The sequence below is a fragment of the Bombina bombina genome, chromosome 10, assembly GCF_027579735.1.
Source record: "Bombina bombina isolate aBomBom1 chromosome 10, aBomBom1.pri, whole genome shotgun sequence".
In the NCBI taxonomy this organism is placed as follows: domain Eukaryota; kingdom Metazoa; phylum Chordata; class Amphibia; order Anura; family Bombinatoridae; genus Bombina; species Bombina bombina.
In genome coordinates, this window is record NC_069508.1 from 21964982 (window position 1) to 21990364 (window position 25383).

General features: G+C 35.9%; 1 protein-coding gene across 1 annotated transcript; it reads right to left on the reverse strand.

Annotated features, from left to right (window-relative positions):
- Positions 1-2366: 2366 nt before the first annotated feature.
- GLRX2 (glutaredoxin 2) lies at positions 2367-19626 on the reverse strand. Its single transcript, XM_053693842.1, has 5 exons — positions 19546-19626; positions 8548-8610; positions 8138-8186; positions 5673-5849; positions 2367-2965 (listed from the first exon to the last, which is right to left on the reverse strand). The coding sequence occupies exons 1-5, from the start codon at positions 19581-19583 to the stop codon at positions 2843-2845; spliced, it is 450 nt and encodes a 149-aa protein (XP_053549817.1). The 5' UTR covers positions 19584-19626; the 3' UTR covers positions 2367-2842.
- Positions 19627-25383: the final 5757 nt, after the last annotated feature.

Sequence of the window (25383 nt, forward strand, 5' to 3'; positions counted from 1 at the left end):
GAGCCAGACTACATTCTATCGTCCTAATACAGTCTTATTTAAATCATCTCTATAAATATGTCAACCAAACAATGTCAGATAACCAAAGCAACACAATATCCCTGCCTGCTCGAATTCTGATAATATGATCCTAGTTTACCTAGTAAAGATGTGACTGGATAGCAGTCACTTGGAGGATTCTATAGATACTACCATATCTCTATACTAATTTGAGCTTTCCTATTGTATTGATACAACATTATCCCCTAACCCCCTCATATGTTTGTTACCCTTCTCCTAGACAGAGGGATGACTTGGTTGTGTATATCTTATACCTATAAAGCTATCTGACTATTAATTGGATAAATCATCTTCCCTTCCCCCTCTCTCCCCTTCTTCTTGTAGCTAGATGAGACCATCTATTACTCTAGGTGAAACCTAGATCATGACCTCTTATCTGACTATACAACTAAACATTGGGGAAAAAAAGGAAGAAAGAGAAAAGAAAGAAAGAAAGAAAGAAAAAGGAAGGAGGAAAAAAAAGAAAAAGGAAGGAGGAAGGAAATAAAAAAAAAAAAAAAAAAAGAACACTCCAGACCCCCCCCCCCTCTCACCCAGCTCGCCTCCCTTTACCTTGACCTTGCCCACTGTGGTGGGAGAAACCCCTCCACTATTGCTATGTCAAAAAACGTGGATTTACGTAGGGGGTAAATAATCTGTAATTGCAATGCCAGGGAACCCGACTCTATTAAACTTAGCCATTTTTGAAAGAAAGTTCTGAATTGTTTTTCACTACTTGGTTCCAATTGATGTTGCTCTATAGTGTTTTTTTTTAAATACATTTTTTGAACAAATTCTGCAATACTACAAGGTTTTCCTGCCTTCCAATGTTGCAATATTAAGTTCCTAGCCACCAATATAGTGGTATTGATAAAAGCTCGGTCCTTCCTTAACTCTTGGGATAGTGGGTTATAAAGAAAAATAATAATTTTTTGGGAAAAATACCACCTTCTGGTTTGTAAATTTGTTTGCCCAGAAATTAACTCTATTCCAGAATCTACTAATCTTTAGGCAGAACCAAAATCAGTGTAGAATATCTGCCTTCGGATATTTACAATGGAAACAGTAACCTGCGCATTTTTTATCCCATTTAGCTAGGATTGCCGGGGAGATGTAAGAGAGGTTAAGGAGTTTACTATGAGATTCTTTCCATGTCGTGTTATTACTGCCTACTAATTGAATACTTGATTTGATATCCTCTGTTTCTACCTCTTGAAGTCTCTGCCATTTAGGTAAAATTAATTCCAGGGTTTGCTGGCCCTGTTTTAACATAATCATCTTATACCAACTAGAGATTGAATGATATCCATTTTTTAACATAATGATACCTGTTTCAATTATTCCTAGCTCTCGACCATTATTAAGGTCTTGTATCCCATGCAAAATATAATGTCTGATCTGGAGATATGCATAAAAATGATGATTTGGGAGCTCAAATTCCCTTCTAATTTGTTCAAAAGTTTTAACAATACAAGTACCTGGTTCTAGTAGTTGAGTAATATTTTTGAGACCACGTACAAGCCACTCCTGAAATATCCCAGGACTAAGGCCAGGCATAAACCCTGGATTCCCAAGTATAGGGAGATAATTAGATAGGTTATAATTTACTTTAAGTTCCCTACAAAATTTTTGCCAGGCTATAATCACATTATGGAACACCCTCATATTAGAGATAGTAGATGGGACTTTACCTACTGGTGTGTGCAGAATTGTAGACGTTTTTACTGTGATTTTTGTAACATCATGAGCAATTTCATTTTGGGCTTATAGGGATATAACAGGGAAAAAGAAAATGTTACAGCATTTATTATTGCACTGCTGTCCCTGTGAGTGGCGAGATGTCTCACATACAAATAGTGAGAGCTCTCTGCTATGGGTTGCTCTGTTCCTTGTTCAGAGGAGAATTGCCTGTTTTTTTTCTGGGCTGGGCTGACCTTGTTATATCAGACTGATGTACTTCAGGAAAGTTTTCCTCTGTGAAAAGCAAAATTGGGCTAAAAGAAGCTGCTCCCGGTTGGTAACTCCCCATAGAACAAGCCCCTGAGCTGATGTTTGTTCCTGGTAGAGCGCTTCGTATGCATTTGTATTATGACCCTGGAGAGGTCTCCCTACGGGTGATGTGGGAAACCAGACGTGGACTCAAAGGAGGCTGAAACAATAGTCTTGGGTTGCCTCTTCCCTTGTTCAGAAGAGAATTGTCTGGTATTTTGGGGCTGGACTAACCTTACTAGGTTGGATCAGACTGATACACTTCAGGAAAGTTTAACTCTGTGAAAAGCAAAAAAAAAAGCTGCTAAGTTACTCATAGCTCCATTAATGGACAGGGATAAAATTACTAAATAACTTTATTCGATTTAGGAAAATATATATATATATATATATATATATATATAAAAAAAAAGGGACTGCAATACAGGCACAATTTTATGTTCATCACAGATACAAAATAATTATATGGCTGCTTAAACCACAATCAGTACAGCGTTAAAATTAAAAAACTGATAATACAATGTCCCAAAGGTCAACTGTTACGCATTTATAGCACATGATTTATCAGAGAGGTTTCTGACAAAGTGTGTGTTATACCCACCGAACATGCAACATTTTTTATTAAATATCTATACTTGAGTAGCATAGAACACTATTAATACATACTGGTAATATTTGTAACTTTGTATCAGTCATAAAAACGTTTAGATGCAACGGAAAAAAAAGAAGTTAAAAAGGTTAATCCCATTAAGAATTCTTAAATAAATTTTCTTCGTAAACAATGTTGAGGTAGATCAGTGAAGGATTCCAGCGTTTAGCTCCGCCTGGCACTGAGCTTACATTGCTGGACAAGTTTCAATAACTTCCCGTCTTGATTCAGCTTGCGGGTTTCGCTTCCGCCACCAATACAGGTGCCGTTGACAAACACACGAGGGACCTTGTGAGGACAAAAAGGATAATCAAACAGGCTGGGAAACAAAGCGCTCTTTACTTTCTCTATAGATCACTTAAGAACAGATGTAATTGTTGATTTCAAAATAAATTATCCCACCAAGTCACTCAGACGCACATAATCAAACTAATATTTCGATATCACAATAGATGGAAAATGAAAGGGTTAGTAAATATTAAATGAAATAGTGTGAATTAAACTTATCATCCCCAAGTCTGATCTATGAAAGCCTGCGTTGTATTTAAATCTTAACAGAAAGCACACACAGTAACATCCAATCCAGTTTTTTTTTTAATTTAAAGGCATAGGACAGTCAAAATTAAAACTTGCACGATTCAGATAGACCATTTCACTGTGAGACTCTTTAAAATTCTCTTCTATTTTCAAATGTACTTTATTCCTTAAGTATCCTTTGTTGAACAAGAATATGTACATATCCTACACTAGTGCTGGTGATTGGTGGCTACACACATTTGTCTCTTCCCATTGGCTGACTTGATATGTTTATCTAGCTCCCAGTAATGCACCTTCATAAAAGGATACCAAGAGAACAAAGCAAATTTGACAATACAAATACATTCGAAAGGTTTAAAATTGCACTTTCTATCTGAATGGAGAGAAAAAAAAATGGGTTTCATGTGCCTTTACATAAGAAAGAGTACAGCTAATCAGATAAGGCCTGCCCCAGAGGTTCTCTTTGGTGCTGGTCACGCCTTGCCCGTCTCCTTTCCTGCTGCTCTGCCTAGTTGGCAAGGTAATAAGATACATTTTAACTACAAAAGGCTGGAGCTTCTATTAATTCTGTGTCAAGTTATTGGGGGTGGCAACCCAATTGTTCCATGCCTAGTGAGGGATATCAGTCTAAAAACATCCTTCTCTTATGTGTCCTTGGCAGTCATGGGAGCTGTTAAAAAACTGCTCTCTCCGATTGTTTCATTAAGCCTCTTGGCATCAGGGGATTTAATCACTGGTCCTTTGTGAAGACATTTTTAATATACACACACACATACACATATATATTTATATTCTCTCTTCATAAAGGACCAGTGATTGCATCCCGCTGATTACAAGTATTCTTACTTTACAGCATTTTTTTAAACTGCCTAAAACTTTTGTACAGTACTGAGCATCAGGCTCTTGGGGTAAACAAACCCAGAATGGTAAATTACGTTAAATAGATTTAAGATTTTAAAACAAAGCAGATTTTGGAGTATTATTCCACTAGACAGCCGTTTTTAAAAGGGACCTAAAACTCCACATTTTAACACCTTTTCAATTCTTTGTTTTCTTGTTATCCTTTGTTGAATAGCAGGAAGGTAAGCTCAGGAGCGTGCACATGTCAGCAGCACTAGATGGTAGTAGTTTTATAACAATGTTATACATTAGCAGGAGCACTAGATGGCAGCAGTTTTATAACAATGTTATACATTAGCAAGAGCACTAGATGGCAGCAGTTTTATAATAATCTTATACATTAGCAAGAGCACTAGATGGCAGCAGTTTTATAATAATGTTACACATTAGCAAGAGCACTAGATGGCAGTAGTTTTATAATAATGTTATACGTTAGCAAGAGCACTAGATGCAGCAGTTTTATAACAATGTTATACATTAGCAAGAGCACTAGATGCAGCAGTTTTATAACAATACTATACATTAGCAAAAGCACTAGATGCAGCAGTTTTATAACAATGCTATACATTAGCAAGAGCACTAGATGGCAGCAGTTTATAACAATGTTATACATTAGCAAGAGCACTAGATGGCAGCCGTTTTATGTTATACATTAGCAAGAGCACTAGATGGCAGCAGTTTTATAATAATGTTACACATTAGCAAGAGCACTAGATGGCAGCAGTTTATAACAATGTTATACATTAGCAAGAGCACTAGATGGCAGCCGTTTTATGTTATACATTAGCAAGAGCACTAGATGGCAGCAGTTTATAACAATATTATACATTAGCAAGAGCACTAGATGGCAGCAGTTTTATAACAATGCTATACATTAGCAAGAGCACTAGATGGCAGCACCATTTCTGGTCATTTAGTTCTCCAGACATGTGTGCGTTACCTATGTAGATATCCCTTCAACAAAGATTAACATGAGAACAATCCAAATTTGAAAAAAAAATTAAATTGTATTTTCTATCTGAATCATGAAAGAAAAACAAAATTGGGTTTCATGTTCCATTAACTATCACTTTAAGATAATTGATTTTTACTTAAAGGGACACTGAACCCAATTTTTTTCTTTGGTGATTCAGATAGAACAGCAATTTTAAGCAACTTTCTAATTTACTCCTATTATCAAATTTTTCTTTATTCTCTTGCTATCTTTATTTGAAAAAGAAAGCATCTAAGCTATTTTTTGCTCTAGAACGCTGCACAGCACTTGTTTATTGGTTGGTTAAAGTAATCCACCAATAAGAACAACCCAGGTTGTTCATCAAAAATGGGCCGGCATCTAAACTTACATTCTTGCTTTTCAAATAAAGATACCAAGAGAATTAAGAAAATTTGATAATAGGAGTAAATTAGAAAGTTGCTTAAAATGTCTGCTCTATCTGAATCATGAAAGAAAACATTTGGGTTCAGTGTCCGTTTAAGTCATAAATGACTTTATATATTATAACTTTATTAATTTGTCATCATTTGATTTTTTTTCTTGAACTTAGAAATAAACACTCACGGTTCTGGCACCAGTCAGCTGATGAAGGGCAGCCTGCATCTCACTTCCATGTTCTTCTTCATCAAGCTCAACGGTTTTAAAATCAACATTTATTTCTCTGAACGCATCTTTTGCCATCTTACAGTACGGACATGAGGTCTTAGAGAAAATCACTACACAGTTCTGTGAGACGGCCTCCTGAAATAAATAAAAAACTGTTTGTTATATTATAGGTGCTGGGAAGTATCTACACAGTATGGCAGCAATTTCATACACTCCATCAGGTCTTATAGATGATTCAAAAATGATCAAGGGAAGAACGTTTTATACCACAATGTCCCTTTAAAGTACTGTTAAATACAGTACAATTGCCTAAACAAATACATAAGAAAAAGACAAAGCAATTGCACTCCATAGCAGCACGCATCGGCTAGACGTGCTCCATAGCAGCACGCATCGGCTAGACGTGCTCCATAGCTAGACATGCTCCATAGAAGCACGCACCGGCAAGACGTGCCCCATAGCAGCACGCACCGGCAAGACGTGCTCCATAGCAGCACGCACCGGCAAGACGTGCTCCATAGCAGCACGCATCGGCTAGACGTGCTCCATAGCAGCACGCATCGGCTAGACGTGCTCCATAGCAGCACGCATCGGCTAGACGTGCTCCATAGCAGCACGCATCGGCTAGACGTGCTCCATAGCAGCACGCATCGGCTAGACGTGCTCCATAGCAGCACGCATCGGCTAGACGTGCTCCATAGCAGCACGCATCGGCTAGACGTGCTCCATAGCAGCACGCATCGGCTAGACGTGCTCCATAGCAGCACGCATCGGCTAGACATACTCAGTAGCAGTTTTTTTTTCTTTGTTATGCATTTTAGTATAAATGACTCTTTAAAGGGACAGGGAAGTCAAAATTAAACTTTGCAATTTTAAACAACTAACCAATTTTCTTCTGTTGACTATTTTGCTTCTTTCTCTGTGTCCTTTGTTGCAAAGCATATCTAGGTGGGCTCAGTAGTAGCCACTAGCTGCTGATTGGTGGCTGCACATATATGCCTCGTCACTGGCTCACCAGATGTGTTCAGCTAGCTATTAGTAGCGCATTCCTGCTCCTTCAACAAAGGATATCAAGAGAATGAAGTAAATTTGATAACAGAAGTAAATAGGAAAGTTGTTTAAAATGTTATGCTCATCTGAATCATGAAAGAAAAAATTGTGTTTTATCTCCCTTAAAACCAACTAAAGTTCCATTGAGTCTGTAAAAACAGAGCTGTAAGCTACCGCTGTGGCCGACAGCTAAAAAGTAGTTTAATGCTCCATTTTAATTTCAGGTTTCCACTAAAATATTTTACACAATGGTTGCAGTTGGTCTGTTCATGTATTCGTAAATTAACGTAGTGTTAACACCGACGCTGAATCATGCCATAACTAGTTTGTTGCTACAGTAACCCAGCCTTGGATTATAAAATGTCATCCTTGTGCCTGCGCTGCTCGATCGCCTAAAGAGAGAAAGACACATGTTCTGTTTGCGGTTGTTGTTTAGTGGGGTTTGAGCTAGGTAGAGTGATTTGGAGAGTTTTTACATTTTATTGTAGGTCGCATAATAAATATTCAAAGCGCTTGTGATTCACTGTTTATGTTTGCGGTTATGGATTAAGCAGCACAAGTGCTCATGTGCAACCTGTTGTACATAACCATTAGACATAGATGAAAAGGTACATGGGTAAACCTTACCTTATCTCAGTGCCTTTTATTAGCTTTTTAAATATTGCACAGCAGCCAGTGCTAGTTCATGTGTGTCATATAGTTAACATTGTGCAGTCTGCAGAGGCTTAGATACAAGGTAATCAGAGAGTATTAATAAAACCGTGTTAGTTATGCAAAACTGGGGAATGGGTAATAAATGTATTATATATCTTTTTAAACTATTACAATTTTCAAGTAGACTTTAATCTGCTGTATTTTTATTTATTATTCATTTAATAAAGTAAGTTTTATTGTATACATTAAAAATTATTAAGTATATATAAAGAGACGTTCATGCCAAATTGCTTTTCTTTTTTTTGCCTAGCTATGCATGGGCTTAGCTTGGTTGTGATATTTAGCATTTATTTAGTGTTCAGTGTCCCTTTAAGGACAAGGTGGGACGCTAACATATCCGGTTGCCCTTGCATGCAGTAGTATATTGGGGGGAAAGCGCAGAGATCAGGTTTCAAATTTTCATTGGAAGAGAACAGAAAGGAAAAAGTTACATACACATATATATTGAGAAAAAGAACTCAAGCTATTACCATCAAATACCAAAATAACTATCAATGTTGTTATCATGCTAATCAATATAATGTTATACCTCTATAGCTAAAATGAATAATGAAAAAGTAGTTCACAATTTATCACCTTCAGTGCTACAAAGGTGGTCACAGAAATATAGCTCAGATTAATTATAAGGAGGCAGTTAGAAATAATTATACAGAACTTACCTCAACCATTTTTAATGCATCAGAGTTTGTAGAGCTGGAATTCCCCATTCTGTAAAATAAAAAATATTAAACTTAAAAAATAATTCATTCATGTTTATTCTTATATTTATAAGTAGTTGATTTATTTAAAAATGACTGAAAGTCAACAATTTTTTTTCAATTAGTATTTTAATTTATTTTAATTAAAAAAATAATAATCCATAAATATAAATCCAATCTGTGATGAAAAGATAAATATGACTGAGTGTGGTTGGTGTAAAAATTATTAGGAAATATTATTTAAATAGATGAGGAGAGATAGAATTGATGCCCTTTTTAAGTAAAAATTAACCAATAAAATTACATCCTGATCCATTGTATTTCTCATGAAAAAGTTCTCATGACATAAATTTCACCATTTATATACTCACCTTTTTATAGAAGTAGAAGCGTTAAATGTATTTGGCAGATTCTTAAACTGTAACAGCACTTCCCTGCATTAAAAAAAAAAAAAGTTTACTTAAAAGGACATTAACCCTTTAACTGCTGAGCCATTTATTATATATATTTTTTTCAGGAAATTATCTCCTGCACTCATCTAGCATGTCATAGGGTCACAGTTCTAAGATCTGTGTTAAGTTACAGAAAACACAAGCAAGATTAAAAATACTTTGTAAAAATTGTACATTGTGTGTATATTATACCTCCCAACCAGTGTTCCCTCTAAGGCCAGTTTTATGAGCGGCCAGGCAGTGAAACAGTTAATTAGATCAATTAGCAAACACTACACAATGCAGACTGCAAGGTGTGGTTACCTTATTAACTGTTTCAATGCTGGGCCACTCACAAAAGTGGCCTTAGAGGGAACATTGCTCCCAACATTTGTGGCTCAGAATGAGGCACACAGGAGGTTGATAGGAGCCCGTCACCATTTTGTGGGTGGAGCTGTGTTGAGAGGGGAGGGATCATGGGTGTTTCATATATTGATTGATTGATATATTTATTATTAGTGAATGGCAGATTCACTCCCCACCTAAACTTTGTGCAGAGAATTTGATTAAGCCAAAAACAATACAGATGTATATTTGTTCCATTTGGTGAAACTGAAAACAATGATTGCATCAGGGACAAGTGGCCACTGGTGATGAGAAGTCTCAGGAGACAATAAAGATGATAAAGCGTTGTGTGCAATTTTCACAGAACGAAACTGCTGACCCATATAAGGAGGAACTTAATTACAGACAGTGGAACAAATATTACTCACATCTACTCATAAAACCAGTTTTTAAATGTATATTCAGCGGCCCAGAGAGATTTATTGTTGCATTAAATACCTAGGTTACAGGTGTGTCATATTCCTGTGCTCCCTGTTAGTGCAGCACATTCTTCCTTCTAAACACCATGCAAATGTATATTTCTTGCCCTTTATCACTCTTTCCCTTCACTAAATTTAATTTTTACTTTCTTCACCACTTTTCATCACTAAAAATGATTTCTAACCAGAACAAGCAATAACAATCAAATGTGTTGCTTCTGTCACTAAAAGCACTTAGCCATAAACATGTCACTGTCATATGTACACTGTGACACTAGCAAGGACTGAACACATAAACATGTCACATGTACACTGTGACACTAACAGGGACTGAGCCCATAAACATGTCACTGTCATTGGTACACTGTGACCCAAGCAGGGACCGTTTGCATAAACATGTCACTGTCATTGGTACACTGTGACCCTAGCAGGGACTGAGTCCATAAACATGTCACTGTCATTGGTACACCGTGACCCAAGCAGGGACTGAGCCCATAAACATGTCACTGTCATTGGTACACTGTGACCCAAGCAGGGACCGAGTGCATAAACATGTCACTGTCATTGGTACACTGTGACCCTAGCAGGGATTGAGTACATACACATGTCATATTATTTTCTGGAGAGCTGATATACATAAAAGCGTATCCTAAGCATATAATGTGACGGAAGATAAGAACCAAAAGGCCCCTCAAGTCTACACATATTAGTTAGTATAGCCTTATGCATGTCCCATCAAGTCTACACATATTAGTTAGTATAGCCTTATGCATGTCCCATCAAGTCTACACATATTAGTTAGTATAGCTTTATTCATGCCCCATCAAGTCTACACATATTACATGTTGCTTATTACTTAGTATAGCTTTATTCATGTCCCATCAAGTCTACACATATTACATGTTACTTATTACTTAGTATAGCCTTATGCATGTCCCATCAAGTCTACACATATTACATGTTACTTATTACTTAGTATAGCTTTATTCATGTCCCATCAAGTCTACACATATTACATATTACTTAGTATACCCTTATGTATGTCCCATCAAGTCTACACATATTACATGTTACTTATTACTTAGTATAGCCTTATGTATATCCCATCAAGTCTACACATATTACATGTTACTTATTACTTAGTATAGCCTTATGTATGTCCCATCAAGTCTACACATATTACATGTTACTAATTACTTAGTATAGCCTTATGCATGTCCCATCAAGTCTACACATATTATATGTTACTTATTACTTAGTATAGCCTTATGTATATCCCATCAAGTCTATACATATTACACGTTACTTATTACTTAGTATAGCCTTATGTATATCCCATCAAGTCTATACATATTACACGTTACTTATTACTTAGTATAGCCTTATGCATGTCCCATCAAGTCTACACATATTAGTTAGTATAGCCTTATGCATGTCCCATCAAGTCTACACATATTAGTTAGTATAGCTTTATTCATGCCCCATCAAGTCTACACATATTACATGTTGCTTATTACTTAGTATAGCTTTATTCATGTCCCATCAAGTCTACACATATTACATGTTACTTATTACTTAGTATAGCCTTATGCATGTCCCATCAAGTCTACACATATTACATGTTACTTATTACTTAGTATAGCTTTATTCATGTCCCATCAAGTCTACACATATTACATGTTACTTATTACTTAGTATAGCCTTATGCATGTCCCATCATGTCTACACATATTACATGTTACTTATTACTTAGTATAGCCTTATGCATGTCCCATCAAGTCTAAACATTACATGTTACTTATTACTTAGTATAGCCTTATGCATGTCCCATAAAGTCTACCCATATTACATGTTACGTATTACTTAGTATAGCCTTATGTATGCCCCATCAAGTCTACACATATTACTTATTACTTAGTATAGCCTTATGCATGTCCCATCAAGTCTACACATATTACATGTTACGTATTACTTAGTATAGCCTTATGTATGTCCCATCAAGTCTACACATATTACATGTTACTTATTACTTAGTATAGCCTTATGTATATCCCATCAAGTCTACACATATTACATGTTACTTATTACTTAGTATAGCCTTATGTATGTCCCATCAAGTCTACACATATTACATGTTACTAATTACTTAGTATAGCCTTATGCATGTCCCATCAAGTCTACACATATTATATGTTACTTATTACTTAGTATAGCCTTATGTATATCCCATCAAGTCTATACATATTACACGTTACTTATTACTTAGTATAGCCTTATGTATATCCCATCAAGTCTATACATATTACACGTTACTTATTACTTAGTATAACTTTATGCATGTCCCATCAAGTCTACACATATTACATGTTACTTATTACTTAGTATAGCCTTATGTATGTCCCATCAAGTCTACACATATTACATGTTACTTATTACTTAGTATAGCCTTATGCATGTCCCATCAAGATTATTATCGGTTATTTGTAGAGCGCCAACAGATTCCGCAGCGCTAAGATCCATCAAGTTTACCCATATTACATGTTACTTTTTACTTAGTAGTGATGCACCAAAATGGAAACTCTGGACCGAAACCGAAAATCCAGGATGCACTTGGCCGAAAACCGAAACCGATACCGAAAATGTATTTTTCAAATATTTTTTTTTTTTGTTTTTATTTGCATAATTAGACTATTTAATGAATGAATCTGAATTGAAAACCTTTAGGCCAATAAAAAAAGCACACACTTTTATTGAAAGTAACACACTAAAATTAGACAAAAATATCTTAAAACAATAATATGGTACACAATTTTACCAAGAAAAAAAAAAAACAGGCAAAAAATGCCATTGCCGGCCAAAATGTTTCTGCGACCAAAATTTAAGTGCACCCCTACTTAAAATAATATTAAATATCAATATACTGTATTATTCTTTATTTAGTTCTATGTAACAGAATCAGATTTAAGTTGTTTTTTTTTTTTTTACCAATTATCCAAATAAAGTATAGTCATAGAAAACTCATTTATATGCAAAACAGTAAGTCAAGTAATGAACTTAAACAGCAGCTCTAGGCTAGCATCAAATTTAAACATGCTACACAATAATTTTACCGAAAATAACAGGCAAAATAACCGAAAACCGGAATAGCCAAAAATGCTATTTCCGGCCAAAACGTTTCTACGGCTGAAATTTCGGTGGATCCCTATTACTTAGTATAGCCCAAGTCTACACATATTACATGTTATTTATTACTTAGGATAGCCTTATGCATGTCCCATCAAGTCTACACATATTACATGTTACTTATCACTTAGTATAGCCTTATGCATGTCCTATCAAGTCTACAGATATTACATATTACTTAGTATAGCCTTATGCATGTCCCATCAAGTCTACCCATATTACATGTTACTTATCACTTAGTATAGTCTTATGTATGTCCCATCAAGTCTACCCATATTACATGTTACTTATCACTTAGTATAGTCTTATTCATGTCCCATCAAGTCTACACATATTACATGTTACTTATTACTTAGTATAGCCTTATGCATGTCCCATTAAGTCTACCCATATTACATGTAACTTATTACTTAGTATAGCCTTATGTATGTCCCATCAAGTCTACACATATTACATGTTACTTATTACTTAGTATAGCCTTATGCATGTCCCATCAAGTGTACACATATTACATGTTACTTATTCCTTAGTATAGCCTTATGCATGTCCCATCAAGTCTACACATATTACATGTTACTTATTACTTAGTATAGCCTTATGTATGTCCCATCAAGTCTACACATATTACATGTTACTTATTACTTAGTATAGCCTTATGTATGTCCCATCAAGTCTACACATATTACATGTTACTTATTACTTAGTATAGCCTTCTGCATGTCCCATCAAGTCTACCCATATTACATGTTACTTATTAAGGGACACTGTACCCAAAATTTTTCTTTTGTGATTCAGCTAGAGCACGACATTTTAAGCAACTTTCTAATTTACTCCTATTATCAAATGTTCTTTATTCTCTTGGTATCTTTATTTGAAATGCAAAAATGTAAGTTTAGATGCCGGCCCATTTTTGGTGAACAACCTAGGTTGTCCTTGCGGATTGGTGGATAAATTCATCCAGCAATCAAAAACTACTGTCCAGAGTTCTGAACCAAGAAAAAAGCTTAGATGCCTTATTTTTCATATAAAGATAGCAGGAGAAAGAAGAAACATTGATAATAGGAGTAAATTAGAAAGATGCTTCAAATTGCATGCTCTATATGAATCACGAAATACATTTTTTGGGTTCAGTGTCCCTTTACTTAGTATAGCCTTCTGCATGTCCCATCAAGTCTACCCATATTACATGTTACTTTTACTTAGTATAGCCTTCTGCATGTCCCATCAAGTCTACACATATTACTGTTACTTATTACTTAGTATAACCTTATGTATGTCTCATTAAGTCTACACATATTACTTAGTATAGCCTTATGCATGTCCCATAAAGTCTACCCATATTACATGTTACTTTTACTTAGTATAGCCTTCTGCATGTCCCATTAAGTCTACATATATTACATGTTACTTATTACTTAGTATAGCCTTAAGCATGTCTCATCAAGTCTACACATATTGCATGTTACTTATTAATTAATATAGCCTTATGCATGTCCCATCAAGTCTACCCATATTACATGTTACTTATTACTTAGTACTTAGTACAACCTTATGCATGTCCCATCAAGTCTACCCATATTACATGTTACTTATTACTTAGTACTTAGTATAACCTTATGCATGTCCCATCAAGTCTACACATATTACATGTTACTTATTACTTAGTACAACCTTATGCATGTCCCATCAAGTCTACACATATTACATGTTACTTATTACTTAGTATAGCCTTAAGCATGTCCTATCAAGTCTACACATATTACTGTTACTTAGTATAGCCTTATGCATGTCCCATCAAGTCTACACATATTACATGTTACTTATTACTTAGTATAACCTTATGCATGTCCCATCAAGTCTACACATATTACATGTTACTTATTACTTAGTATAGCCTTATGCATGTCCCATCAAGTCTACACATATTACATGTTACTTATTACTTAGTACAACCTTATGCATGTCCCATCAAGTCTACACATATTACATGTTACTTATTACTTAGTATAGCCTTAAGCATGTCCTATCAAGTCTACACATATTACTGTTACTTAGTATAGCCTTATGCATGTCCCATCAAGTCTACCGATATTACATGTTACTTATTACTTAGTATAGTCTTATTCATGTCCCATCAAGTCTACACATATTACATGTTACTTATTACTTAGTATATCCTTATGGATGTCCCATCAAGTCTACACATATTACTGTTACTTATTACTTAGTATAACCTTATGTATGTCCCATTAAGTCTACACATATTACTTAGTATAGCCTTATGCATGTCCCATCAAGTCTACACATATTACTGTTACTTATTACTTAGTATAACCTTATGTATATCAATATACTGTATTATTCTTTATTTAGTTCTATGTAACAGAATCAGATTTAAGTTGTTTTTTTTTTTTTACCAATTATCCAAATAAAGTATAGTCATAGAAAACTCATTTATATGCAAAACAGTAAGTCAAGTAATGAACTTAAACAGCAGCTCTAGGCTAGCATCAAATTTAAACATGCTACACAATAATTTTACCGAAAATAACAGGCAAAATAACCGAAAACCGGAATAGCCAAAAATGCTATTTCCGGCCAAAACGTTTCTACGGCTGAAATTTCGGTGGATCCCTATTACTTAGTATAGCCCAAGTCTACACATATTACATGTTATTTATTACTTAGGATAGCCTTATGCATGTCCCATCAAGTCTACACATATTACATGTTACTTATCACTTAGTATAGCCTTATGCATGTCCTATCAAGTCTACAGATATTACATATTACTTAGTATAGCCTTATGCATGTCCCATCAAGTCTACCCATATTACATGTTACTTATCACTTAGTATAGTCTTATGTATGTCCCATCAAGTCTACCCATATTACATGTTACTTATCACTTAGTATAGTCTTATTCATGTCCCATCAAGTCTACACATATTACATGTTACTTATTACTTAGTATAGCCTTATGCATGTCCCATTAAGTCTACCCATATTACATGTAACTTATTACTTAGTATAGCCTTATGTATGTCCCATCAAGTCTACACATATTACATGTTACTTATTACTTAGTATAGCCTTATGCATGTCCCATCAAGTGTACACATATTACATGTTACTTATTCCTTAGTATAGCCTTATGCATGTCCCATCAAGTCTACACATATTACATGTTACTTATTACTTAGTATAGCCTTATGTATGTCCCATCAAGTCTACACATATTACATGTTACTTATTACTTAGTATAGCCTTATGTATGTCCCATCAAGTCTACACATATTACATGTTACTTATTACTTAGTATAGCCTTCTGCATGTCCCATCAAGTCTACCCATATTACATGTTACTTATTAAGGGACACTGTACCCAAAATTTTTCTTTTGTGATTCAGCTAGAGCACGACATTTTAAGCAACTTTCTAATTTACTCCTATTATCAAATGTTCTTTATTCTCTTGGTATCTTTATTTGAAATGCAAAAATGTAAGTTTAGATGCCGGCCCATTTTTGGTGAACAACCTAGGTTGTCCTTGCGGATTGGTGGATAAATTCATCCAGCAATCAAAAACTACTGTCCAGAGTTCTGAACCAAGAAAAAAGCTTAGATGCCTTATTTTTCATATAAAGATAGCAGGAGAAAGAAGAAACATTGATAATAGGAGTAAATTAGAAAGATGCTTCAAATTGCATGCTCTATATGAATCACGAAATACATTTTTTGGGTTCAGTGTCCCTTTACTTAGTATAGCCTTCTGCATGTCCCATCAAGTCTACCCATATTACATGTTACTTTTACTTAGTATAGCCTTCTGCATGTCCCATCAAGTCTACACATATTACTGTTACTTATTACTTAGTATAACCTTATGTATGTCTCATTAAGTCTACACATATTACTTAGTATAGCCTTATGCATGTCCCATAAAGTCTACCCATATTACATGTTACTTTTACTTAGTATAGCCTTCTGCATGTCCCATTAAGTCTACATATATTACATGTTACTTATTACTTAGTATAGCCTTAAGCATGTCTCATCAAGTCTACACATATTGCATGTTACTTATTAATTAATATAGCCTTATGCATGTCCCATCAAGTCTACCCATATTACATGTTACTTATTACTTAGTACTTAGTACAACCTTATGCATGTCCCATCAAGTCTACCCATATTACATGTTACTTATTACTTAGTACTTAGTATAACCTTATGCATGTCCCATCAAGTCTACACATATTACATGTTACTTATTACTTAGTACAACCTTATGCATGTCCCATCAAGTCTACACATATTACATGTTACTTATTACTTAGTATAGCCTTAAGCATGTCCTATCAAGTCTACACATATTACTGTTACTTAGTATAGCCTTATGCATGTCCCATCAAGTCTACACATATTACATGTTACTTATTACTTAGTATAACCTTATGCATGTCCCATCAAGTCTACACATATTACATGTTACTTATTACTTAGTATAGCCTTATGCATGTCCCATCAAGTCTACACATATTACATGTTACTTATTACTTAGTACAACCTTATGCATGTCCCATCAAGTCTACACATATTACATGTTACTTATTACTTAGTATAGCCTTAAGCATGTCCTATCAAGTCTACACATATTACTGTTACTTAGTATAGCCTTATGCATGTCCCATCAAGTCTACCGATATTACATGTTACTTATTACTTAGTATAGTCTTATTCATGTCCCATCAAGTCTACACATATTACATGTTACTTATTACTTAGTATATCCTTATGGATGTCCCATCAAGTCTACACATATTACTGTTACTTATTACTTAGTATAACCTTATGTATGTCCCATTAAGTCTACACATATTACTTAGTATAGCCTTATGCATGTCCCATCAAGTCTACACATATTACTGTTACTTATTACTTAGTATAACCTTATGTATGTCCCATTAAGTCTACACATATTACTGTTACTTATTACTTAGTATAGCCTTATGCATGTCCCATCAAGTCTACACATATTTCATGTTACTTATTACTTAGTATAACCTTATGTATGTCCCATCATGTCTACACATATTACATGTTACTTATTACTTAGTATAGCCTTAAGCATGTCCTATCAAGTCTACACATATTACTGTTACTTAGTATAGCCTTATGCATGTCCCATCAAGTCTACCGATATTACATGTTACTTATTACTTAGTATAGTCTTATTCATGTCCCATCAAGTCTACACATATTACATGTTACTTATTACTTAGTATATCCTTATGGATGTCCCATCAAGTCTACACATATTACTGTTACTTATTACTTAGTATAACCTTATGTATGTCCCATTAAGTCTACACATATTACTTAGTATAGCCTTATGCATGTCCCATCAAGTCTACACATATTACTGTTACTTATTACTTAGTATAACCTTATGTATGTCCCATTAAGTCTACACATATTACTGTTACTTATTACTTAGTATAGCCTTATGCATGTCCCATCAAGTCTACACATATTTCATGTTACTTATTACTTAGTATAACCTTATGTATGTCCCATCATGTCTACACATATTACATTTTACTTATTACTTAGTATAGCCTTATGTATGTCCCATCAAGTCTACACATATTACATTTTACTTATTACTTAGGATAGCCTTATGTATGTCCCATCATGTCTACACATATTACATTTTACTTATTACTTAGGATAGCCTTATGTATGTCCCATCAAGTCTACCCATATTACATGTTACTTATTACTTAGTATAGCCTTATGCATGTCAGATCAAGTCTACCCATATTACATGTTATTTATTACTTAGTATAGCCTTATGCATGTCCCATCAAGTCTACACATATTACATGTTACTTATTACTTAGGATAGCCTTATGTATGTCCCATCAAGTCTACACATATTACATGTTACTTATTACTTAGTATAGCCTTATGCATGTCCCATCAAGTCTATACATATTACATGTTACTTATTACTTAGGATAACCTTATGTATGTCCCAGGCATTTTTAATTATTTTCCAGTCCCTGTCTTTACCACCTCTATTGGAAGTTTATTCCATTAATCCACCACCCTTTGTGTAAAAACAAAATGCTTCTGCACATTTCTCCTGAATCTGCTACCCCTTGTTTGGGTATTTCTTTTTTTGTGGAAAATGCTTTCCCTTTATTAAGTCACTTCATATATTTGAAGGGTTCTATCATGTCACCTCTTTCCCTTCTCTTTTCTATGCTATACAAATTTTAGAGGAGTTGTATGAACATGCTTGCTTATTAATAAAACAGTCCCCAGTATTTATCACCTTTGGAAATAATACATCTCAGTGTCCTTGTGTTTAACCTCTGACCAAGGGTAAAAAAAAGCCTTACAAGAGGCTGCAAACAAATTACAATATAATTTGTATTGTTTTAAAAAAAGATAGATAATCCCTTTATTACACATTCCCCATTTTGTTTTTTGTTTTTTTTGTTTTTTTTTAAAGACTGTGCTTATTTTTTGGGTTAACAAATTACAAATGATACAAAAAATGAAGCACAATACATTTATATAGAAACATTATTACAAAAATGTTCTTGTGAATTAACCCTTTGGCTACAAGAGAGTACTGCAACACAGAAATGGGTAAACCAAAGCTTGAGAAATCCCCAGAGCCACAGCTTGAAGACATTTACTTCAAATTAGGTTTTCAAATCACTCCCTGCCTTTCTCCTAAAAATATAGCTTCTCACTGTTCTTGCTGGCTCCTAAATAAATACATTTGTTAAATTGTGGGTTAAATGATTAATTTTCTAAATAAATTAGAAAATGTTATGAGTCCTAAATATGAATAGGTGTAATTAATATTCATAGATGTGATAATATGATAGTGTCTGTCATGTGTGAGACAAATACCTGCAGACTGTACTGTACACAGCCAGGACAAATTGCATCTTATGAAAGCTCACTGCTCAGAACACTTCCTGCCTGTGGGTGTAGCTGGGCAGGCCTTTTATTTAAAGGGACAGTGAGCCCTAGCAAATCCAGCCACTTTAGACATGCAGATTCTGGTGGTGGGAATGGGGAATCACAAGCAGACATATGTTACATTAGACACTTATTTATTCTATAATAATGAGACATTGTTAGCATTTGTTCTGTTTTTCATCTAAAGAGGATTTGCAGCATTTATTTATAGTTTTTATCTATTTTCATGTCTTGAATAAAACCATTTTTTTTTCTTGTCAAACTCCAACAGAGCTTTGAGAGTTGTCTTTGTTAGCATTTGTAGGAAGCACACTGACCAGAAGGTTGTCTATTCTGTACTATATTTTTGCATAGAGTGGCTTTGAGTCTGTCAGACTACAACATATTAGTGTATGGTGAGAAGTCAGGTGTGTGTATGTTCTGCAGTATACAAGTGAATGTTGAGAAGTCAAGTGTGTGTGTGTTCTACAGTATATTAGTGTATAGTGAGAAGTCAGGTATCTGTATGTTCTGCAGTATACAAGTGTATGGTGAGAAGTCAGGTGTGTGTATGTTCTACTGTATATTAGTGTATAGTGAGAAGTCAGGTGTGTGTATGTTCTGCAGTATACAAGTGTATGGTGAGAAGTCAGATGTGTGTATGTTCTACAGTATATTAGTGTATAGTGAGAAGTCAGGTGTGTGTATGTTCTGCAGTATACAAGTGTATGATGAGAAGTCAGGTGTGTGTATGTTCTACAGTATATTAGTGTATAGTGAGAAGTCAGATGTGTGTATGTTCTACAGTATATTAGTGTATAGTGAGAAGTCAGGTGTCTGTATGTTCTGCAGTATACAAGTGTATGGTGAGAAGTCGGGTGTGTATGTTCTACAGTATATTAGTGTATAGTGAGAAGTCAGTTGTGTGTATGTTCTGCAGTATATTAGTGTATAGTGAGAAGTCAGGTGTCTATGTTCTGCAGTTCATTAGTGTATAGTGAGAAGTCAGGTGTGTGTATGTTCTGCAATATATTAGTGTATAGTGAGAAGTCAGGTGTGTGTATGTTCTGCAGTATATTAGTGTATAGTGAGAAGTAAGGTGTGTGTGTCTGTTCTGCAGTGCATTAGTGTATAGTGAGAAGTCAGGTGTGTGTCTGTTCTGCAATCTGCAGTATATTAGTGTATAGTGAGAAGTCAGGTGTCTGTATGTTCTGCAGTGCATTAGTGTATACTGAGAAGTCAGGTGTGTGTCCTGCAGTGCATTAGTGTATGGTGAGAAGTCAGGTGTGTGTCTGTTCTGCATTATATTAGTGTATAGTGAGAAGTCAGGTGTGTGTCTGTTCTGCAGTGCATTAGTGTAAAGTGAGAAGTTAGGTGTGTGTCTATTCTGCATTATATCAGTGTATTGTGTGAAGGCAGGTGTGTGTCTGTTCTGCAGTGCATTAGTGTATAGTGAGATGTCAGGTGTGTGTCTGTTCTGCAGTATATTAGTGTATGGTGAGAAGTCAGGTGTGTGTCTGTTCTGCATTATATTAGTGTATAGTGAGAAGTCAGGTGTGTGTCTGTTCTGCAGTGCATTAGTGTATAGTGAGAAGTCAGGTGTGAGTCTGTTCTGCAGTATATTAGTGTATAGTGAGAAGTCAGGTGTGTGTCTGTTCTGCATTATATTAGTGTATAGTGAGAAGTCAGGTGTGTGTCTGTTCTGCAGTGCATTAGTGTAAAGTGAGAAGTTAGGTGTGTGTCTATTCTGCATTATATCAGTGTATAGTGTGAAGGCAGGTGTGTGTCTGTTCTGCAGTGCATTAGTGTATAGTGAGATGTCAGGTGTGTGTCTGTTCTGCAGTATATTAGTGTATGCTGAGAAGTCAGGTGTGTGTGTCTGTTCTGCAGTATATTAGTGTATGGTGAGAAGTCAGATGTGTGTCTGTTCTGCATTATATTAGTGTATAGTGAGAAGTCAGGTGTCTGTCTGTTCTGCAGTGCATTAGTGTATAGTGAGAAGTTAGGGGTGAGTCTGTTCTGCAGTGCATTAGTGTATAGTGAGAAGTCAGGTGTGAGTCTGTTCTGCAGTATATTAGTGTATAGTGAGAAGTTAGGTGTGTGTCTGTTCTGCAGTGCATTAGTGTATAGTGAGAAGTCAGGTGTGAGTCTGTTCTGCAGTGCATTAGTGTATAGTGAGAAGTCAGGTGTGAGTCTGTTCTGCAGTGCATTAGTGTATAGTGAGAAGTCAGGTGTGAGTCTGTTCTGCAGTGCATTAGTGTATAGTGAGAAGTCAGGTGTGTGTCTGTTCTGCAGTATATTAGTGTATAGTGAGAAGTTAGGTGTGAGTCTGTTCTGCAGTGCATTAGTGTATAGTGAGAAGTCAGGTGTGAGTCTGTTCTGCAGTGCATTAGTGTATAGTGAGAAGTCAGGTGTGAGTCTGTTCTGCAGTGCATTAGTGTATAGTGAGAAGTCAGGTGTGTGTCTGTTCTGCAGTGCATTAGTGTATAGTGAGAAGTTAGGTGTGAGTCTGTTCTGCAGTGCATTAGTGTATAGTGAGAAGTTAGGTGTGAGTCTGTTCTGCAGTGCATTAGTGTATAGTGAGAAGTCAGGTGTGAGTCTGTTCTGCAGTATATTAGTGTATAGTGAGAAGTCAGGTGTGAGTCTGTTCTGCAGTGCATTAGTGTATAGTGAGAAGTCAGGTGTGTGTCTGTTCTGCAGTGCATTAGTGTATAGTGAGAAGTCAGGTGTGAGTCTGTTCTGCAGTATATTAGTGTATAGTGAGAAGTCAGGTGTGTGTCTGTTCTGCAGTGCATTAGTGTATAGTGAGAAGTCAGGTGTGAGTCTGTTCTGCAGTATATTAGTGTATAGTGAGAAGTCAGGTGTGAGTCTGTTCTGCAGTGCATTAGTGTATAGTGAGAAGTCAGGTGTGAGTCTGTTCTGCAGTGCATTAGTGTATAGTGAGAAGTCAGGTGTGAGTCTGTTCTGCAGTATATTAGTGTATAGTGAGAAGTCAGGTGTGTGTCTGTTCTGCAGTGCATTAGTGTATAGTGAGAAGTCAGGTGTGAGTCTGTTCTGCAGTATATTAGTGTATAGTGAGAAGTCAGGTGTGAGTCTGTTCTGCAGTGCATTAGTGTATAGTGAGAAGTCAGGTGTGAGTCTGTTCTGCAGTATATTAGTGTATAGTGAGAAGTCAGGTGTGTGTCTGTTCTGCAGTAGTGTATAGTGAGTGAGAAGTAGACGTGCAATTAGTTTCGGCCGAATTTAGTTTTCGGACGAATTTTGTTCGATTCGTAGATTCGAAGGAATCCAAATTTTTGTCACCATAACTAAAATCCAGAAAATTAATAAATCAGTTTCCGAATTCTCAGATCCATTCTTTATTTATATTCTGAATTTTTCATTGTTCTAATCTAAACCACAGTTCCCCGACACTAACTAAATCACTAAATAAAGCTATTAACCCCTAAACCGCAGTTCCCAAACATCGCCAACACTAACTAAACTTATTAACCCCTAAACTGCAATTTCCCGACATCACTGACACTAACTAAACCTATTAACCCCTAAACCGCCGTACACCCACATCGCCAACACTAAATTAAACACTAAATAAACCTATTAACCCCTAAACCACCGCCCCCACATCGCCAACACTAACTAAACCTATTAACCCCTAAACTGCCACGCCCACATCGCAACAACCTAAATTAAACTATATTAACCCCTAAACCTAACACCCCCTTTAACATAATTAAAATAGACCTAAATTAAAGTTACAATTATTAACTAACTACCTATTTAAAAATAAATACAAACTTACCTGTGAAATAAAAATAAAACCTAAGCTATCTACAATATTACTATTTACTAACGACCTAGTTAAAATAAATACAAACTTACCTGTGAAATAAAAATAAAACCTAAGCTTAAACTAAAAAAAATCTAACATTGCTAAAAATAAAAAAACCTCTGAAAACGAAATTATCCAAAACAATAAAAATGATTCCTATTCTAATACCCCGTTTAAAAAAAAACACTGCAAAATAAAAAATCCTAATCTATAATAAACTACCAAGGGCCTTTAAAGGGGCCTTTTGTAGGGCATTGCCCTAAAGTTAACAGCTCTTTTGCTAAAAATTTACAACAAACATACTCTAACATTACAAACCCCCACGCCCACAAAATAAAAAAAACGGCATTTGTAAGGGCATTCAGCTCTTTTTTGGCTCATTAAAATAAAAAAAAGCCCTAATCTAAAAAAAAAAAAAAAAAAAAAAAAAAACCACCACCCCAAAAAACAAAAAAATACCTAACACTAACCAAAAAACTCACAGTTGCTGAAGTCCAGCGAAAGATCTTTATCCCAGCGGCGAAAGCTTTAATTTCATTTCCCTCCACCCTTACAGTGCACCAAGGGTGGCCATTTAAACAATAATTTTTTGGTAATTACATATACTGAGCGAGAGTACAATGAATAATTGTCTCTCATATTGCCAATATTACATAGCAACATCATTCTCAGGGTAGTCCTTTGCAAAATGTCCATACTCTTTACATTGAAAACATTCAATATTAGCATTAGACAACATCTTTGAGGCTATTGTGGACCCTTCCTGCCTCACAAAACTCTTGTCCCTTGCTGTAATGTTCCTCGGGTTGCAAAAACCCATCTGCTCCTCCCGATACCCCCTTTTTTTCCCCGGAACAGTCTTACCCAATTTACTGGGACTCTGGATCTTCGGGGTTCTAGGTCTTTCCTGGTTGGGGATTTGTAGAAACTCTCCGGCAGTCAAATAGCGTTCCACCAGGGCAACTAGACCGTCAGCAGTTTTAGGTTCACTCTGGCTGACCCACCGCAGCAGGGAAACAGGCAATCCTCGCAGGAACCGGTCCATCACGAGCTGTTCCACAATGTTACTAGCTGAGTTGACCTCTGGCTGTAGCCATTTCCTGGCAAGATGTATAAAGTCAAACATCTGTGACCGCACAGCTTTGTCTTGACTGTAAGTTCAGGAGTGAAATCGCTGGGACCGGTCCATCACGAGCTGTTCCACAATGTTACTAGCTGAGTTGACCTCTGGCTGTAGCCATTTCCTGGCAAGATGTATCAAGTCAAACATCTGTGACCGCACAGCTTTGTCTTGACTGTAAGTTCAGGAGTGAAATCGCTGGGCCCTCACTGCTGTCGTTACTCCCAGGCGGGCCAAGATTTCTGTTTTTAGCTTTTTATAGTCACTGGCCTGCTCAGGCTCCAAATCATAATATGCCTTCTGAGGTTCTCCACTCAGAAATGGCGCAAGGAGGCTTGCCCATTCAGACGCAGGCCACCCTTCTCTTTCGGCTGTCCTTTCAAAAGCCATCAGGTAAGCCTCCACATCATCTGTAGCCACCATCTTTTGCAAATAGTTACTCACTCTCAGAGTCTTAGAACTGTGTGGAATTTCTGCAGCACACCTGCCCAGTCTTTCAGATAGGCCTCGAATCTCCTGCTGCATGGTACGGGTGATATTCTGCTGTTCCTCTCTTTGTGTTAATACCAGTTTTTGTAGTACTGCAATATTTTCTTGCTGGCTGGCAGTAGCTTGCTATTGTGTGGCAGTGGCCTGTTGCTGTGAGGCCGTAGCCTGTAGTAAAGCCTTTACAACTTCCTCCATTTTAAGTGTGGTATTGTTTCCTTAACAAACTATTAGTGTGTTGCCCGCTACCTCCACCATATGTGACGTGGGATCTTTGAAACACACAGTCCTCAAAGCTGGAAACACCACATAAGGTTGTAGCTTTATAATATACAGTCTGTTTATTATC